Source organism: Mauremys reevesii, linkage group 24, assembly GCF_016161935.1.
Source record: "Mauremys reevesii isolate NIE-2019 linkage group 24, ASM1616193v1, whole genome shotgun sequence".
Classification (NCBI taxonomy): Eukaryota; Metazoa; Chordata; order Testudines; family Geoemydidae; genus Mauremys; species Mauremys reevesii.
In genome coordinates this window covers 20,448,283-20,465,378 of record NC_052646.1, presented here as the reverse complement: position 1 = coordinate 20,465,378, position 17,096 = coordinate 20,448,283, and the positions used below count along the sequence as shown (strand labels likewise).

The 17,096-nt window shown below is 54.8% G+C and overlaps 1 protein-coding gene across 1 annotated transcript; it reads left to right on the top strand.

Annotated features, from left to right (window-relative positions):
• Positions 1 to 3,434: 3,434 nt before the first annotated feature.
• On the top strand, positions 3,435 to 16,015 carry LOC120390109 (phospholipase A2 inhibitor and Ly6/PLAUR domain-containing protein-like). The gene is made up of 8 exons (XM_039512421.1): positions 3,435 to 3,565; positions 4,403 to 4,490; positions 5,109 to 5,235; positions 6,068 to 6,193; positions 8,801 to 8,923; positions 11,867 to 12,019; positions 13,761 to 13,901; positions 15,120 to 16,015. The coding sequence occupies exons 1-8, from the start codon at positions 3,435 to 3,437 to the stop codon at positions 15,356 to 15,358; spliced, it is 1,128 nt and encodes a 375-aa protein (XP_039368355.1). The 3' UTR covers positions 15,359 to 16,015.
• The last annotated feature ends 1,081 nt before the right edge of the window (positions 16,016 to 17,096 follow it).

Sequence of the window (17,096 nt, the reverse complement as noted above, 5' to 3'; positions counted from 1 at the left end):
TCGAGGGCTCCCCTTCCTCCCTCCTGCATGGCAGAGTCTTTGTAACCCCAACAAGGCTGGGCCCAGGATCCCTGGGGGGCTGCACCCCCAGTCTTCTTGTGGTCACTTAGGCCAGGGGCTCGTGGGTAGGGTTGACAGGCGTTTGGTTTTTTGACCGGAAGGATCAAAGCACTCAGCTGAGCACCACCGTTCTGTCGACCTAAGCTTTCAGCATGGACCAAGCCCGGATCATAAACGACTCGGCCAGTCACATCTGGGTGCCTCTTTCCGGGCCAGATGTCATGGGCTGCACGGTGAACTCACGGGGGGACATTCGCCAACCTGGGCTGTGCGGGAAACCAGACTGGATCACCGTGACGGTTCCTTGGCCATCAATTCTATGCCGGGGAATCTCTTACCTTCAGCCCCCTGTGTGTCAGTGAGCAGAACAGAGATGGGGGCGTCTTCCTTTCTTCTCCCGGCCTGAGCTCCTCTTCCCTATAGATTTATATATACATACGCAGCAGACCCCTGCATCATATAGAAAGTGGAATCACTTTCTGATAACGATTTCCGATAACACAGCACTTAGCGATCTCTCATAAAGAGGGCTGGAATGATGGGAAACCAGGCGATAATCCTTTCCCAAGAAAGCTGCCCGGATTTAACCCTTCGCTAGCCAACCCTCTCTGTGTTTTCGAGGCCTCACTAAGGCAAGCCAGTTGGTGCAGGTGAACGTCAGTCAGATCTCACAGAGTGAAGCCAAGCAGCTGGGCTGGGTTGTTAAAGCTGATTTCATTTCAGAGTCTAAGGCCAGAAGGGAGCGGTAAGATACTCCAGTTTGACTTCCTGTATATCTCAAGCCAAATAACCTCCCCCTGTGAGTTCTGCACGCAGCCCATATCGGGGGAGCGGGGGGGGGGGGGAACGAGCCACATCCTTTAGAAAGAAAGAAGTGTCTTGATTTAAGAATGGAGAATCCGCTCTGTCCCTATCTCCTGGGAGCCAGGACTCCTGGGTTCCATCCCCAGCTCAGGGACTGGAGGGGGCAGAGGCGGCTCTAACTTTTTTGCCACCCCAAACAACAACAACAACAAAAATGTGCTGACCCGCCGAACCAAAACCAACCCCTCCGAGCGCCGCCCCGCCGAACCAAAACCACCATCACCAACAAAAGAACCTGAGCGCTGCCCCGCCGAACCAAAACCAACACCTCCGAGCGCTGCCCCGCCGAACCAAAACCACCATCACCAACAAAGAACCCGAGCGCCGCCCCGCCGAACCAAAAACAACACCTCTGCGAGCGCCGAACCAACAACAACAAAAAACCCAGCGCCGCCCTGCCAAACCGAAAACAACACCCCCCCGAATGCCACCCCGTTAAACCCAAAGGAAAATCACTCCCCCCCTCGGAGCGCCGCCCCACCGAACCAAAAACAACACCCCATCAAGCGCCACCCCTTGGAGCGCCGCCCCACCAAACCAAAAAACAAAACAAAACAAACAAACAAAAAACCCGAGCGCTGCCCCACCAAACCAAGATTGGCCGCCCCTTATAAGGTGCCACCCCAAGCACGTGCTTGGTCGGCTGGTGCCTAGGGGCTGAATGTCAGGACTCCTGGGTTCAACAGGGCAGGGGTTTGTCCTGATGTGAATCGCTGACCAAGCTGAGGAGTGATGCCGCACAGTGCTGGGGTGTGGGGCTCCCCACACAACTTTGGGGTGGGCATGACAGACGGCTGGGGCTGATCTGGGGCAAAGTGGGTGCAATCCAAATGTTTAGCAGGGAGGGGAATTATCCACCCAACAGTTCCCTAGGGCGGGGGTGGGAGCTCCCACCCTGGCACTCGTTAGCTCGAGATTTCGTGGCAAGAACTTGCAGCGTGTCTCCAGGCCCCTGGGGCCGTGTGCCTCGCCGAGAAAAGCTTCAGTTGGAAACCTTCACCCAGTTCATTGCACGCCTGCAAATCCCGCTCTTGGCACCAGACCCGCAGAACGCCAGACGATCACCAGGCAGCCGGTGCCCCGAGGCTCCTGCCCACCCCGCTGGGCCAGACTGGCTCCTCATGTCCTACTGTCAAGGGCCAGTGGTAGGGTGGCCAGAGAGCAAGAGTGAAAAATCAGACACTTTTTTGGTGGGGGAGGGGGATAGTTGTGTATATAAGACAAAGCCCCTAATATCGGGACGTCTCATTACCCTCATTGTTGGCTCCTCACTGAAATGTGAGGGGGGGAGGGGTTGGTCAGCCCTCTCCCAGTACCCAAAGAAAGGGGGAGGGCTGAAGAAGGGTCATTATCCTGAGACTGACAGGCCTCAGGGCCAATGGGGAGAGGCCAGCACTCCAGCTAGGCCTGATTGACAGGGCAGCGGGCCAATGCGGGAGTCAGGAGCCCAGAGCCCGTCCTCCGTGTGAGCTGGGGCTGGCTGAGGCAGGGCAGAGCTAAGGGGAGAGAAGCCCAGTCCAGCACATGTCATGGAGCACGCCGAGCCCCCCACAATATGGCCGGATGAGGAAGCCTCGTGGTGTCCAGCAGCCTAGTGGTTAGAGTGCTCATCCTGGCTGTGGGAGAGGCTGGTGTGATGCTTCCCTTTGCCTGGACGTCCCTTCCAGGGGCACGGCCTGACCCCCAGGCTGTAGGTCCTTCCGGGGGGGGGGGGTCTCGCTCAATCTCTCCTTTTCCAGCTCTTCCACTTGGGATAAACTATTTAAAGAGTCGCAGATCCCCAGGCCAGACGGGACCCACCGGGGCCATCGTGTCTGACCTCCTGTGTCACAGGCAAGGGAACGTCTACCACAGGATTCCCAGAGCAGGTCTCTCAGCAAAAGCACCCAGGCTTGCCTTGAAAATGGCCACTGATGGAGAACCCAGCAGGAGCCGTCAGAAACTGTTCCAAGGGGTAATTCCCCTCCCTGGTAAACACGTTCATCTTATTCCCAGTCTGACTTTGTCCAGCTCCAGCTTCCAGCCATGGGATCACGTCGAGCAGCCCATTAGTAAATATTCATTCCCCATGTAGGGACTGACAGGCCGGGATCAGGTCACCCCTGGCCCTTCTCTGTGCTAAGCTCAGTGGATCTGTCGCTGTGAAGCAGGTTTTCTAATTCTTTCCTCATTCTCGTGGCTCTTCTGCAATCGACCAACCTCCCCCTTGAAAAGTGGGCCCCAGACTGGACACTGGATCCCAGCAGCGTCGCCCCAGGGCCAAAGCCAGAGGGAAAATCCCCTCCCTGCTCCTACGTGAGAGTCCCCCTGTTTATTGGGTCACAGCAAATAAGCACACGAGAGAGAGAAGGATGGACCTGGAGGTTGGGAGACTCAGGCTCTTGCTCCAGTGAATGTTTCAGTTACACACCGTGGGACAGCATCAGTAGGAGGCAGAAATAACGTCTATGGGTAAAAGGGGTTTTCTGCCGGTATAACTGCCCTATGCTGGGGCTTTGGCCTGCACAGCAATGTCCCAGGAGATCACACGCCCCGACCCGCAGAGCTGTGCCAGCAAACGTTTCTGGTATCCACCCGACCTTACTCATGTGCGTTCAATGGCAGACGAGATCCTAGAGAACAAGGCTGCAGATTCAGTGAGGTGCCACTAGGAGACCACCACCGCCTGGCTGAATCTGAGCTGGGAGTTCATATGTGGTTATAACTAATCCCTAGCTTTTCCATTGCACTGTTCATCAGTTGATCTCCAGCCACTCTCTCTCGTTAGACTCCTGGAGAGCCTAACACCTGGATTCTGTGTGGAAGCCCCCTACCCATCTCTACGATCTCCAAGAGCAAAACTGGCCTGGAAGCAATCAAGGTCAAAACGCTCTTCTCCACTCAGTTATTCTGTAATTAAATTCCTCCAGCTGGGTGTGATGTCGTGCTCTTGAGACCAGTTTGATGCCACCCCCTGGTATGGGGCAGATAAGAAAATCTTTCCCCAATTAATATTAACACAATTTAACGAGAAGGAATTTAACAACCTGTTCTGGGAATGGGCGGGGAGCTGTCGTAATGGGGCCAACTCCATGGCCATCCTTACTTTCGTTCTGACAATCTCACCCGACTCCCATTTGGTATCAATTGGCCCTTGCTCCAGTGGAATCAATGGAGCCGGATCCCCAGCTGCTGTGAATTTACCTGTTCCGCTATCATTTACAGCACCTCAGGATCTGGATAAACACCTCTGGTATGCGAACGTTGCACCTCTACCCCTGTGACTGAGCTGCATATCGCCCCTTATCTCTGTTGCACGAACAGTATGGGACAAATTCAATAAAACAATAGCTGATGGATTGAGAAAGGGTCGATCTGAATTGTATTTGAAGAGGGAGTGCCCAGGTATGAGGGTCGTGCAATTTATTACATTTCAGTAAATCATTCACTGTTACTCCCAGTTTCTAGATTAATCAGACTGTGTCATTGTACTATATAGAGAGGAAGGGGCCGTGCTAGACAGGTCAGTGCATCTCTTTGATATTACAGAGAAGTTGGAGGTGAACGGAACCGTGGTGCAGCTGAAGGTAAGAGTTTTTAATGCTGTGTTAAATTATTGCTTGTTATCACTGATGATCTGCTGAAAGTGGGTAAAGGCTGGAGATATATTTCAGGTGCAAGCTGCAGGGATAAAGCAGCTCAGCTTGTGCAAAGGAAAAGCAGCCCCACTCATGGAATGGTGTGTGAGCGAAATAGGGAGATTTTCAAAGGCAAAACCAGCAGCGAGGGGGCCAGCGTCTGCTGAAACTCCCTGGGAGTCGGGCCTTGAACTCCCTCCGGCTGCTCTGAACATCCCAGGCTTAGGGAGCAGAGAGCAACCAGTCGACGTACTTGGTTTGGACTGCCAAAAAGCCTTCGGCAAACTCCCTTGCCGTGGGGCAGTAAGGAATCGAAGCAGTGCTGGGGCGGGAGGCAAGGGACTGGCATGGAGGAGAAATGGGACAACAGCCAGAGAACAGAGGAGTTTCCAGCGTTGTTGTAGCCGTGTGGGTCCCAGGATACTAGACAGACAAGGTGGGTGAGGGGAAAGCTTTTATTGGACCAGCTTCTGCTGGAGAGAGACAGAAGCTCTGGAGCTCCATTGACCCACAGAAGAGCTCGGTGCCGCTTGGACGCTTGTCTCGTCCCCCACCTTGTGTCTCTAGAAAACAGAGCTGAAATTCCAGGGAATTTTGTGTGATGGCAAAAGCTTAGAAGTGGAGGCCTCTAAGCTCTATGCTAGACCCAGAGTTCAAGTTACTCAAATGATCTGCAAGGGGGATGAGCGAGGAGGTGCTGAAATCTGCAGAGGAGGCAACTTACTGAGGTTAGTCGGGAACCTCAGCGAGATCGAACGGAGCTGGATCAATGGGTAACACGATGGCAGATGAAGCTGAGTTTTGATCAATGCAAAGTAACACACATGGGGGCTGAGGGGGTTGAAGCCTCCTAGATCTGACAGGTTCTAACTGAACCAGGCTGATCCAGAGAAGGGACCACTGTTTTTGCCGCCCCAAGCAGTGCGCCAAATTGCCGCTGCGGACATTGGGGGCAGTCTGTGTGCTGTTAGGGCAGCATGCGCATTTCCTCAGCGGCAGCAATTCGGTGGCAGCTTCTGTCTTCAGCCGGAGCTGGGAGAAATTTTCTAACCCAAACTTTTCTCCATTGAAAAATGCAGGTTTGGGGCAAATAAAACATTTCACAAATTTGTGTCATTTTTGCTGCATTGCTTCAGCCGGAAAAAATTCTAGAAAAACAAATCCTAAAAAAGGAAACGTTTTGTCTGGATATTTCCAGAATTAAATGTTTTGATTTTTTTCAACTCAAAGTGTCTTTTAATTTCAAAACTGCAGTCAATTTTTATTTTAAAACCAATTTAAAAATATTTTTAGATACTTGAAAAAGAAACAAAACCATTTTTTTGTTCAGCTTTTTAGTTAGATGAGAATTTTGGGCCAACCAAAAAAGATTCCACTTCCCCTCCCCGATCTTTGACAATTGATAGTGAACAAAAAAATTGGTTATTTGTGAGCTCTGTTCCCTGGTGCTTTACCCCCTGAATCTCGGCTGTAATTCCCTTTCCCTTCTCATTTCGGTCTTGACTCTCTCCTCCTTCCCCCGGCAGCGTTTGCTGTGTCAGCCGTGAGAAGCGCCGTTCAGCTCCGAGCCCGGCCCCGTGGGCCTCCCAGCACCAGGATGGTTACCTTCATCCTCTGCCTGCTCCCTGCTCTCCTAGCTACGAGTGCACAAGGTGAGTCACTCGCTGCTGTGGCCAGGTAACCCCCCCCGGACTTGGACACTTTACACCCCCCGGATCCCCAGTCAGGGGAACATCCAGCATGTGCAGGGAGGGGGGATTAGCTCTGGGTGGGGTACAGGGCCCTGTCTACACTACGGCTACTGTAGCCGCTTAGCCACAGCGCTGTAGCTGGGCTGGCAGAGACCCATAGTGAAGGCGTCGCCTGTCCCAATGGACGGGGGTTTCCATCCCTTTAGGAACTCCCCTCCCCGAGCGATGGTAGCTGTGTTGAGGGAAGGATTCACCCATCAACTTCTATCTCCTCCAGGGGTTAGACTGGCCTCACTGCAGTGCTGAGGGTGTGACTTCCCCAAGCGCCGTAGCTATAACAACCTAACTGTTGAGTGTGGACCAGGCCTGGGACACTGTTACTGGACACTGCCCTGAATTCTTAGTCCCACGAAGGCTCCTCTGCACTGCTTTGGCAGCACAAAAGGGACTAAATATGGGAGTAAATGACACTGCTTGGGGATTGAGTGTAACCTGGAATCAGGCCGACAGTTTCCGGTAGCAGAGGGCTCTCCAACCGAGCAAACAGAGGCAGAATGAGATCCAATGGCTGGGAGTTGAATTTAGACCAGTCGAAGGTGGAATTAACCCTGGCAGCAGCTTCTCAAAGAGGGGCGGGGTGTGTGTGTGTGGATTCTCCATCCCTTGGAGTCTTTACACCGAGATTGGACGTCCTTCTGAAAGATCAGCTCTAGCTCAACTATCAGATATGGGCTGGATGGAGGAAGGGCTGGGGGAGGTTCTCTGGCTTGGGCGATGCAGGAGCTCAGACTAGATCAGCATCACAGCCTGAAAATCTCCACGTCTCTAAAAGAAAAGGTGCAAAGCTGCTGCACTTACACAGCTTGCGTGCAGGGTGCTGTACATAAGGACTGAAGGGCAGAGATTGTTCACTTACAGGTCCCCAGCATGTCCATGCGCTGTGGTTAATGCCACTTGTATCAATGGTAATTTGGGGAACAAGGGACAATGAACGTCCTTTTGTTCTGTTTTTTGTCTGGCAATTTCCATCCTTCCCATTCCCCACAGACTGCGAATGGCTGGGCTGATCCGGAGGGATGTAGGCAAAGTTGGCTTTAACTTCAGCCAAGGTCTGTGTAATCAGGCTGTAAACCTGGGGGCCAGTTCATCAGAGAGCCGTCCCAATGGGGATCAATCCCCACGCGGCTATGGGCCAAGACAGCTGGCTTCTGCACCCCAAACCTTTCTGTCAGACCCCTCTGCTGGCCGGCTGGCAGCCCAGAGAACGCGGTCACACTCAACTCAATGGTATTTCCCTATTTCTGTGCAATGAAATAACTTCTGAACGCTGCATTCCATCAACTCCAAAATTTCAGGAGATGTTCTAGACATCACTGGGCAGAACCATGTTGATTTTGGGGAATATCACAAAACCAGAAGGGGGGAATCAGGGACACACAGAGCCATTGGCGTCTGGCCAGCCCAGCCACACTTGCAAGCTCCCCCTGTAACTGTGTGCAGATCAAAGAACCAGTTGATGGGACCATTGACATCTTCCAGCCTATCAACGCCCCCCAGCCCAGGTCTGCCCAGCATCCCCATGGAGCTTAACATGTTACACCCTGAGAGGCTGATCTCCCAGACAGAAAGAAAGTTGATGGTGGTGGGGAGAGCTCCTGGTATGGGGAGGAATGGGAGTCCCTGGTATGGGGGGAGAATGGGGGACCATGGTATGGGGGGAGAATGGGGGGACACACAGAGTCCCTGGCATGAGATAGGATGTGGGGGGGTTAGCATGGTAGCCCTGAAATAGAAGGGGATGGGAGGGGCATGTGAGGAGTCTGCGAGGGCCACGGGGGGCTGGCAGGAGCCCGGGGCCGTGCAATGGACTCAGCCAACACAGGCTGCGAAGTGAGCGACTCTCCAGTACTGTGAATACCTGCACAACAGGAGCCACATCTGGGGTGGCCGGAGCTTGGGAAGAGCACCAGGGGTGAAAGTAACTTACAGGACTTACTGGTACGGCCGGAGTCCTGACTGGGGGTGTGGCCTCACCCGGAAGAGGTGGGGCCTCTGAAACTTTAAAGGCCCTGGGTACACCAGCTGTGGCTCCCAGTTGCAAAGGTGGCTGGGAGCCCGCGGGGCAAATTAAAGGGCCCAGTGCTCTGGCCGCCGCAGAACTCCGGGCCCTTTAAATCCCTGCTGCATCTCCGGCAGCTGGGGCTGCAGTGGGGATTTAAAGGGCTCGGGGCTCCCCACAGCGGCTGGAGCACCGGGCCCTTTAAATCCCTGCTGCTGAAGCCGGTTCAGTCCGGCACGGCGTACTGGCTCTTGCTGGTACGCCGTGCTGGACCGTACCAGTTTACTTTCACCTCTGAAGAGCATCATCCCTTTCACCTGTTCCCAATGGGACCCCCCGAGTACTGATGGCACAGAGGCTGAAATTGTGCCGCTACTGAGTATCCTGGGGGAAATTGGGTCTGTTAATTCCCCGGCTTGTTTGGAGCAGAGGGGGAAGATTGGGGCTAAGGGAGGTGACACTGTTATGCCCCAGTAAGAAGGAAACACTTGTTCTTGTTCTTTCTCCAGCGGTGACTGTGACATGCCAAAAATGCCCTGATTCAGCAAACTCCTGCCTGACTACTACAGAGACCTGCCAAATAGACACGGCTAATGGTGGCTGCGGTATGGGGGCAGAGGACAATACATTGGGTAGGTGACATTGCCTTCAACCCAGGCACATCCTACCCTGCAGTCACCAGCCTCATCGCTAAGCCCAACCCCAAGCAGTCCATGAACACGGCACAGAGCACTCAGGCTGTGCTAGAAGCTGTATTGATTGAGGCAACGTTACAGTGTCTTACATAGTGACCGGAAGACACAGCGGTTTGAAATCCTGCCCCATGGAATCAGTTGCAAAGCTTCCATTGACTTCAGTGGGGCCAGGATTTCACCCCTTGGGCTTTATTTACTGATTTTTATTTGCTACGTTTTCAGCTCCACAATGGATGGCTGCGCTGCAACAAGCGAAGCTGCTTTGGGTGGAAATGCACGTTCTGAAATGTGTTAAAAAATGGAGATTGGTGATGAGATCCTTTGTATACCATTGGGCTCCCAATACCCTGTCTGAAAACTGTTAGTCACCTACTTGGGCTGGAGTCCTTCCTTACACGTTTCCCCCCTTGCTTGGGATGAAAATTCAAGATAGTTTTTCCCCTTTGACTTAAAGAGATTCCAAACCTTCTCCGTGTTCAACTCCCTGAGCTCTTCAGGCTGGTGGATTTCACTAGTTCCCTTCATTTCTCACAGTCTGATCTTTTGAAATCAAAAACCTGAGTTACAGACCCAGTTTTGTTCGTCCTTCCATTGAATTAAAAAGATTTAATGGTTCCTTCCATTTACCCTGTAAGAAGGATGCATAGCACAGCATCAGCTTTAACATGGTCTGTCTCTTTCTATCTATCTATCTATCTATCTCTCCCTCTCTCCGTACACCACCCCCATCTCACTCTCTGACCACACTCAGGAAATTTTCCCAGCACAGTCACAAATGGGTTTATTAAAACTTCCACCCAGTCAGGGTGCGACTTTACTGCAGAGTTCATGTGGGCCATGACCTCGGGTTTAGCTCTAATTCTCCCCCGCCCCAATATCCCCTACTACCCAGCCGCAAACCCCTTTAACCTCCGTGGATACGAGCTTTGAGCTCAGCCCGGCTGATGCAGTTCAGGGTGCAGCTTAGACCCTGGTTCCTCTTTAACTTGGGCTGGAATTCGCCCACTCTGCTGTGGGGATGCAGCTGTAACCTGGGTTACTTCACACAGATGCTGATAGTCCTCCAACGCCTTCCCATAATTCCTTTGGGGCTGTCATAAATATAAAGGGAAAGGTTTTGTTTGTGATCTCTGTGTGTGCCCTCGAAGAAAAAAAGCAAGACCAGGCAGGTAAAATAATACATATAAAATTACAAAAATTGTAAGTAATAGCAAGAAAATGCATTTAATTATCTTTTGTTTTAGCTTGTGAATTTTCCCTATGCTAAGAGGGAGGTTTATTCCTGTTTTGTAACTTTAAAGTTAAGCCTAAAGAGGAAATCCTCTGTGTTTTAAATCTTTTTATTACCGGAGCCCCCTCCCTAAATGTTTGTGTAAATCACTTGGTGGTGGCAGCAATACTGTAAAAGGAGCAAAGAAGGAATTTGTGCCTTGGAAAAGTTTTTAACCTAAGCTGGTGAAATATAAGCTTAGGGAGTGTTTCATGTGGGCCCCCAAATCTGTACCCCACAGTTCAGAGTGGGGAGGGAACCCTGACAGGGGCCGTGTTTTCCTGCCTTTCTATCTATTCCCTCCTGCTGCACTGAAACTCACCTGCTGGCAGGGCTGGTGCAAGGATGTTTCGCGCCCTAGGCGAAACTTCCACCTTGCGACCTCCCCTGTCCCCGAGCCCCCACCCTGAGGCGCCCTCCCCCATGGCAGCTCCCCCCCCTCCGCCCTGAGGCGCCCCCCCACCCCAGCTCACCCCTGCTCTGCCTCCTCCCCGAGCACGCCATCGCCGCTTCACGTCTCCCGCCTCGCAGGCTTGCGGTGCCTAAGCAATCCAGCCTGGGAGGCAGGAGAAGTGAAGCGGCCACGGGGTGCTCGGGGAGGAGGCGGGGCAGGGGTGAGCTGGGGCAGGGAGCTCCCCTGCGTGCCGCCCTCCCCCCCCTTACTTGCTGCAGGTGGCCCTCCCTGCGTCCCCCTGCCCCAGCTCCCTCTGCCTAAATGCCTGCGGCAACCGGGGTGGCCAAAGATCCAGCCGCCGCGGTCGCTGCCGAAGAAAATGGCTGACTCGCGCAGAGGATGGCCCAGCTCAGGGCAGAGCGAGGAGCCCTGGGACATGCCCCCAGAGGCCTAGCGCTGCCCTGGGTTTAGTGCAGCACTGGCTGGGTGGTGTCCAGGTGGATCTAACCCCCGGGAGGCTTCGCAGTGCGGACGCTCACCCCAGGGTGTGGCTAACCCGGGTTCACTCTGCAGCGCAGACACGGCCACCGAGTCCTAGACGCCAGGGCCAAAAGGGACCGTTGGGATCATCTCGTCTGACCCCCGGCCCAGCACAGGCCAGAGACCTGCCCCAGATCATCCCTGGAGCAGAGCTGGGAGAGAAACCTCCCGTCTGGCTTTACACATTGTCCCTGATGGAGAATCCACCCCGGCCCCTGAGAGATCGTCCCTGTGGTTAATGACCCTCCCTGTGAAAAACCTTCCCCTTATTCCCAGTCTGAGTGTGTCCGGCTCCAACTCCCAGCCACGGGACGGCGTCCGACCTTCCGCCGCCCGACTGAGGAGCCCGTCAGTGAACGTTTGTTCCCCGGGTAGGTTCTGGCAGACGGGGACCACGTCACCCCTGAACCGTCTCTGTGTTCAGCTCCATGGATCGAGCCCCTGGCGTCTCTCGCGCTAAGGCAGGTTTTCTAACCCTTCAATCGTCCTCACGGCTCTTCTCTGACCTTCCCCCACCGACCAACCCGACCTCCTTCCTGAATCGTGGGGCCCTGAACAGGACTCAGGCTACCAGCAGTGTCACCCCAGGGACCAACGTTGTGGTAAAATAGCCTCCCTGCTCCTCCTCGACATTCGCCTCTCAATTCCTTTTTTCTGTTTTCCTTCTTTAAAACAGACGGGTTCCAGACCAAGGCGTATAGCAGAGTCTGTATAGCAGACAAGAATAACCGCAAAGAAGTTCTCATCTCTTTCACTGTTGGGAAGGGCAAGTATCTGAGGCTCAGCATCGAAATATGCAACACAGATAACTGTAACTCGGGCTCAGAAGGTATGTACAGATCTGTTTTACTGTCTCTGTTTCATGACTTGTCCACATGACCAGTTACACAGCGCTGAGCTGGGGTGTGAATCTCGCTGTCCGCATGCCCCCTGCTGATGCACGTGAACAGATCATTAGAGCACCTTGAAAGAGGACCAGCTCAAAGCACATTAATGAACTGTTCACATGTGTCAGCAAGGCGCACATGGAGAGCTAGGTTGTGGCAGACTAGAACAGGGTCGATTCACACCCCAGCGGACCCTTAGACACCTTCCCCACCCCCGCCACAGTCGAATGGTTGATGTGGACAAGCTCCGGCACAATTGTATTTGTTCCCATTTCTCCCCTTTACTGTCCCCAACGTCCATTCACTCGAATGTCATTTCTGTCGCCATTGAAATGCCTGTCGCTGGCGGGTCCCCAAACCAGGGGGTGGAATGGTCCAGGCCCATGTGAAAGCAGATGGGCGAGGGCGGCACGCGAGAGAGGGGGCAGCAGCCGGGCTGGGCTCCAGTCTAAACCTCCCTGAACCTGTCAGGCTCCACCATCAAACTAGCTGGCGGCTTTGCCCACCCCCCACCCTCCGTTCCCATGGGAAACTGCTCCAAGACCTCCCTCGCCTGATGGCTGGAAACCGGGTTCGGAGCCCCAGGGCTGTTCATCGCCGGCCAGTTTATCCCCCTTGGTCCTTGTGCGAAAAATTCAAAACTGCCCGTTTGGCCATTTCCCAAAACAATGTGATTTCCTGTCGCTTTCAGCGTTTGAAGCAGTGAGTGATCCCAGCTGTGACATCACTGGGGTCACAGAGACATAGGGGGGAGAACACACGTGGCTGGGATATTGGCACCAAGGGGCACAGCTTGCTCCAGGCAGGCGGGCAGGCAGGGATAGCGGGAGGAGGAGTTGCCTTGGATAGCAAATTTGTCTGCCCCTGCTCGGAGATGCGAATAGGAGACGGACTCATTGAAAGTCTCCAGGTAGGGATAAAAGGGGTAAAAACCAAGGGGGATGCCTGGTAGGGTCGGCTACAGACCAGCTAACCAGGAAGAGGTGAACAAGACTTTTTATAAACTCACAAAATCACGCAAAGCCCAGGACTTGGTGGTGACGGGGGACACAGCCGGGCACAGAATATTCAACAAATTCTTGGAGTGCATTGGAGACAACTTTATTATTACAATCTCCCCTGCCTTGCCAAGGATTGCATGCATCCCCCCACACCCCTCTTTCCCCATTGTCCCCCTCTCACCTGCCCCATGCCAGGTCTGTATATATGCCCCCTCCACACCCATTCTTCCTCCCCCACCATCCTCCTTCCTTCCGTCTGGGAGATCGGTCATTGTGGGTGTCACCGTGTTACACCCCCAGGGACGCTGGGCAGAACGGAGATGGGGTGTCAGTGGGGCCATCAACCTGGTGTTTGGCCTGCAGGCAATCGCAGAGGTGGCGGGGCTGATCAGATGGCCAGGAGTGTGTGTGTCGGGGGGAGTGTTTCCAATTTCTCCCAAAGGAAGCAGGGTTCTGGCCCTGGGTGCCTAGAAAGTGCCCGGAAATTCTGGAATTGATCAGCTGCCAGGTTCAGAGGTTGTCGTGTGACAGACGGATGGAGCAATCCCATTGGGCAGGGGGTGGGACCTTCTCACAACCAAGCAATGCAGGACAGACACACCCACTAGTTTGAATGAGATTTAACCCACTCTGTGACCATCTCTCTCTCTCTCTCTTTCGGTTCTTGGTTCTCGGTTCTCAGTGCCCACGGGGAGCACCACCGAGAATGGGCTGCAGTGTCCAAGCTGCTTGTCTCTGAACTCCGATACCTGTGTCAGCCAAATGACCCCTTGTACTGGGGATGAGAAGCAGTGTGTCGATTTCACTGGGACTGTAAGAAAAGGTAAATCCTGCCAGCTGGCGGCAGAGTGGGAGCTGCTCTGGGAATCTCATGGCCCAGGAACTCCCCAAAGGGCTGGTGAAACCTAGGGCCAGTCTACACTGCGCCATTGTACCGCATCTGGTGAAGACACTCTGTGCTGACGGGAGAGAGCTCTGCTGTCCGCACAATGAAACCAGCTCCACGAGTGGCAGTGGGGATGTCAGTGGGAAGTGGGCACTGGGCACTGGCACTTAGGTTGGCGTAACTTACATTGCTAAGTAACATTACTTGTACTGACCCAAGCTGCAGTGTAGACAGGCCCCTAGAGTCTGTACTGAGCCCTTGGGGGGTGGAGGCCACCAAGAGAGAGTTTTGGCTGGGGGGGAAGGAGAGAGGAATTGGAAGTTTTCCCTTCCACACCAGCTCCTCTTGCCATGGGAAGGGTTGTCATGTCAATGATGCAGAGCCAGGGAGAGAACCCAGGAGTCCTGGCTCCCAGCCACGCTGCTCTAACCATTAGACCCCACCCCCGGTATCTTTAAGAGGGAGCTAAGCTATTGCTCAGTGCGGAAGCTCCTGTTCTCAGTGTGTGTCCAGGACTCCCAGCGCTTTGGGGTGTTTATAAAATAACTGAACTGAACCCGGTCGGGGCTGCAGGGGACGGTGAAAGCTGCGCCTGGGCCATTCACTTTTCACCACGGGCCTGGCCCCCTTCCCTTCCTCTTCTCCCCGAGGTCCTGCCGCCCGGCCAGGCTGGAAACTGGAGCCTGAGCAGCTGTGGGGTGCTGTGCACCCTCCATCTGCCCTGGGCAGGGGACCCAGAGGGCAGGGACTCGGGCCAGGGGCTGCTCTCAGTCCCCTCACCCTGGGCAGGTGGAGAGGCCCAGGGTCCCCAACCCTGCAACGGCTTCCGGCTTGGCGGGGGGGCAGGGCCTGTAGGGGATGAGGAGAGGTGGGGCGGGACCATAGAGGGGCAGGGAAGGACCCACCTCCAGCGATCAGCTGGTTCCAAACTCCAGCTTCAGTCTCGTGTGGAGCTGCAGAAAGGGGCGCGGGGGAGGCAGGAGGGGACCAGACACCCACCCTGCCGTGGCTGGTTACAGCGAGAGCAGGGAGAGCACCGGGGGGTGGGAACGGGAGGCAGAGGTGGGAACCGCTGGATGGTGGAGACAGAGGTTCTGGGGCAGAGAAGGAAACAGAGCTGCCCCCGCCTAATAACAGGCTGGTTTTCTCCCTCAGGTTCATCTTCAGCTGAATCACCATTTGTTGCAAAAGGCTGCTCTATTGCGTCTACAGAAAGTATTAAAGATGGAGGCACCCTGCATACTTCAGTCTACATATTCTCAATCAAAAAGGCGACCTTCAAACCTGCGGAGAAAACATCCACCAGTGGGGCCAGCCCGGCTCTGGGGAGATTCTCCTTTGCCCTCTACCTGCCTGGCCTGACTGGGCTGCTGCTGGTGAAGCTGCTCGCCTGACCCCCGCCCGGCACGGCCCTCACAGCACCTGATTCCTGCGCGTTGCAGCCCGAGCTCTGAATCGTACGTTAATTCTATTGATTATTCACAAAGTCCCAGTGCTCGCTGGGAGGTCTGACAGGTTCTGGGCCCTGGATCCGTCCTAGTGTTATTAAAATTGCTGTTCAGTTGGGAACCCCGAGGGGGCCGGTCGCAGCCCTTGCACTGGAGGAACCTTCTGTGTTTCTAATCGTGGATCACACATTTAGCAGAGTCCCAAAGGCTCCAGCCCAGGAAGGGGGACAGCGGTAACACAGAATGTCCATCTGAACCGCCCCGTTCTCGCACCGCCCCTTGTGGAACAACCGGAAATGTTAGTCATTATTTTCCTCCTCACCAGCACCTTCCTCCTCATCACCCGGGGCCGTGATCCGGGCACCCCCCAAATGCTGCCTCTCGCTCGCCTCCTGCCCACAGGCTGGGGTGCAACTTTTCTAATATGTTACGCCAATGCCACTGTGCCTAATGCCTATTCAGTAGTGGCTTCTCCCTTCCTCCTTATCTGTATCTCCTCACCCTGCCGATATCGGGGTCCCTTCTCCTGTAGGTTAGGATGTTACTGATCTCAGCTTATTCTCAGACACGTCAATCCCTTGCCATGGCCGGCTTGTGGTCAGACATCTGCAGACGTTCCCATCCTGCAGTATCCCAAAGCCGGCGTTAGCTCACGTCCCTGTGGCTGGTTGGTGTCGTTACGGACAAACCGCCCCTTAAATACTCTGTTCCCAGTCCCGCAAAACTTAGGGGTGACCGTTGGGCCATTTATCTGTGCCAAAGTTCATAGGCCCCCCAAGCCTTATGGTACCTGCTGCAGCCAGCATCTTACGGGAGACAGGCCTGGGGGTTCCTTGTGTTGCAGCTGGATGAAATGAATGCTAAAGCTGGCTCGATGGGTGACAGAATAAAGGCCTGAAGTCCCAGCTGCACCCCCTCCGACGCCCCTTTGCGCTGCCGGGCGACGCAAAGAGGCCATAGCCAAGGGTCTGCCCAGCGTAGGGGTGTGTCTGTCCCGGTACCTCACGGCTGGCTGGAATCTCTGCGCATTAGCAAATTCACTGAATAAATCAGGATCCGAAATAAAAGCCTTCGGTGTGGTGTTGTGTTCTGGTGCCCCGTTGCTGATCCCATAGGCGCCGACTCCGTGGGTGCTCCAGCCCTGGGGCACCCACTGGCAGCCCCACAGATCAGCTCCTCTCCCTCCCCCCAGCCCTCCCACCCACCGGTGCTCAGCTGTTCAGCGGAGTGCAGGAGGTGCTGGGGGGAAGTGGGGGAGCGGGGGCAGGAAGGGGCAGGGGCAAGAAGGGGCAGGGGCAGTGTGGGGGTGGGAAGAGGAGGGGCGGAGGCTTCAGAGAAGGGGCGGAGGGGGGGCGGGTCCTGAGGCGGAGGCGGGGGAGGACTCCCCAGGAACTCGGGAAGTCGCTGCCTCTGGCTGAGCCCGTCTGCCTGAGCCTGGGGCGCTGTCAGATGCATTAGCCACAGAAGAATTTGCTCTGCCCTGTGTATATCCACACCCTGGGCACCCACATGGGGTTCTGGGAATGTCTAACGTGGGTTTTATTTTGCGCCCGCGCTGAAGCCTGAGCTCTGGGACCCTGCGGGGTCTCCCCTGCAACGTCCACACTGCTGGTCACCCAGTGCTGAGATGCAGCTGTGTCATGGACTCACAGATCGTGCCCCGTGCGGTCCGTGGGGGGGTGGG

Bases quoted from the DNA above. Each gene is read 5' to 3' on its own strand.
- LOC120390109 (XM_039512421.1), top strand. From the start codon at position 3,435: ATGTCCCAGGAGATCACACGCCCCGACCCGCAGAGCTGTGCCAGCAAA. The intron at 4,491-5,108 runs GTAAGAGTTTTT...TTGTGTCTCTAG, and splicing joins GAACCGTGGTGCAGCTGAAG to AAAACAGAGCTGAAATTCCA. The intron at 5,236-6,067 runs GTGCTGAAATCT...TTCCCCCGGCAG, and splicing joins CAAGGGGGATGAGCGAGGAG to CGTTTGCTGTGTCAGCCGTG.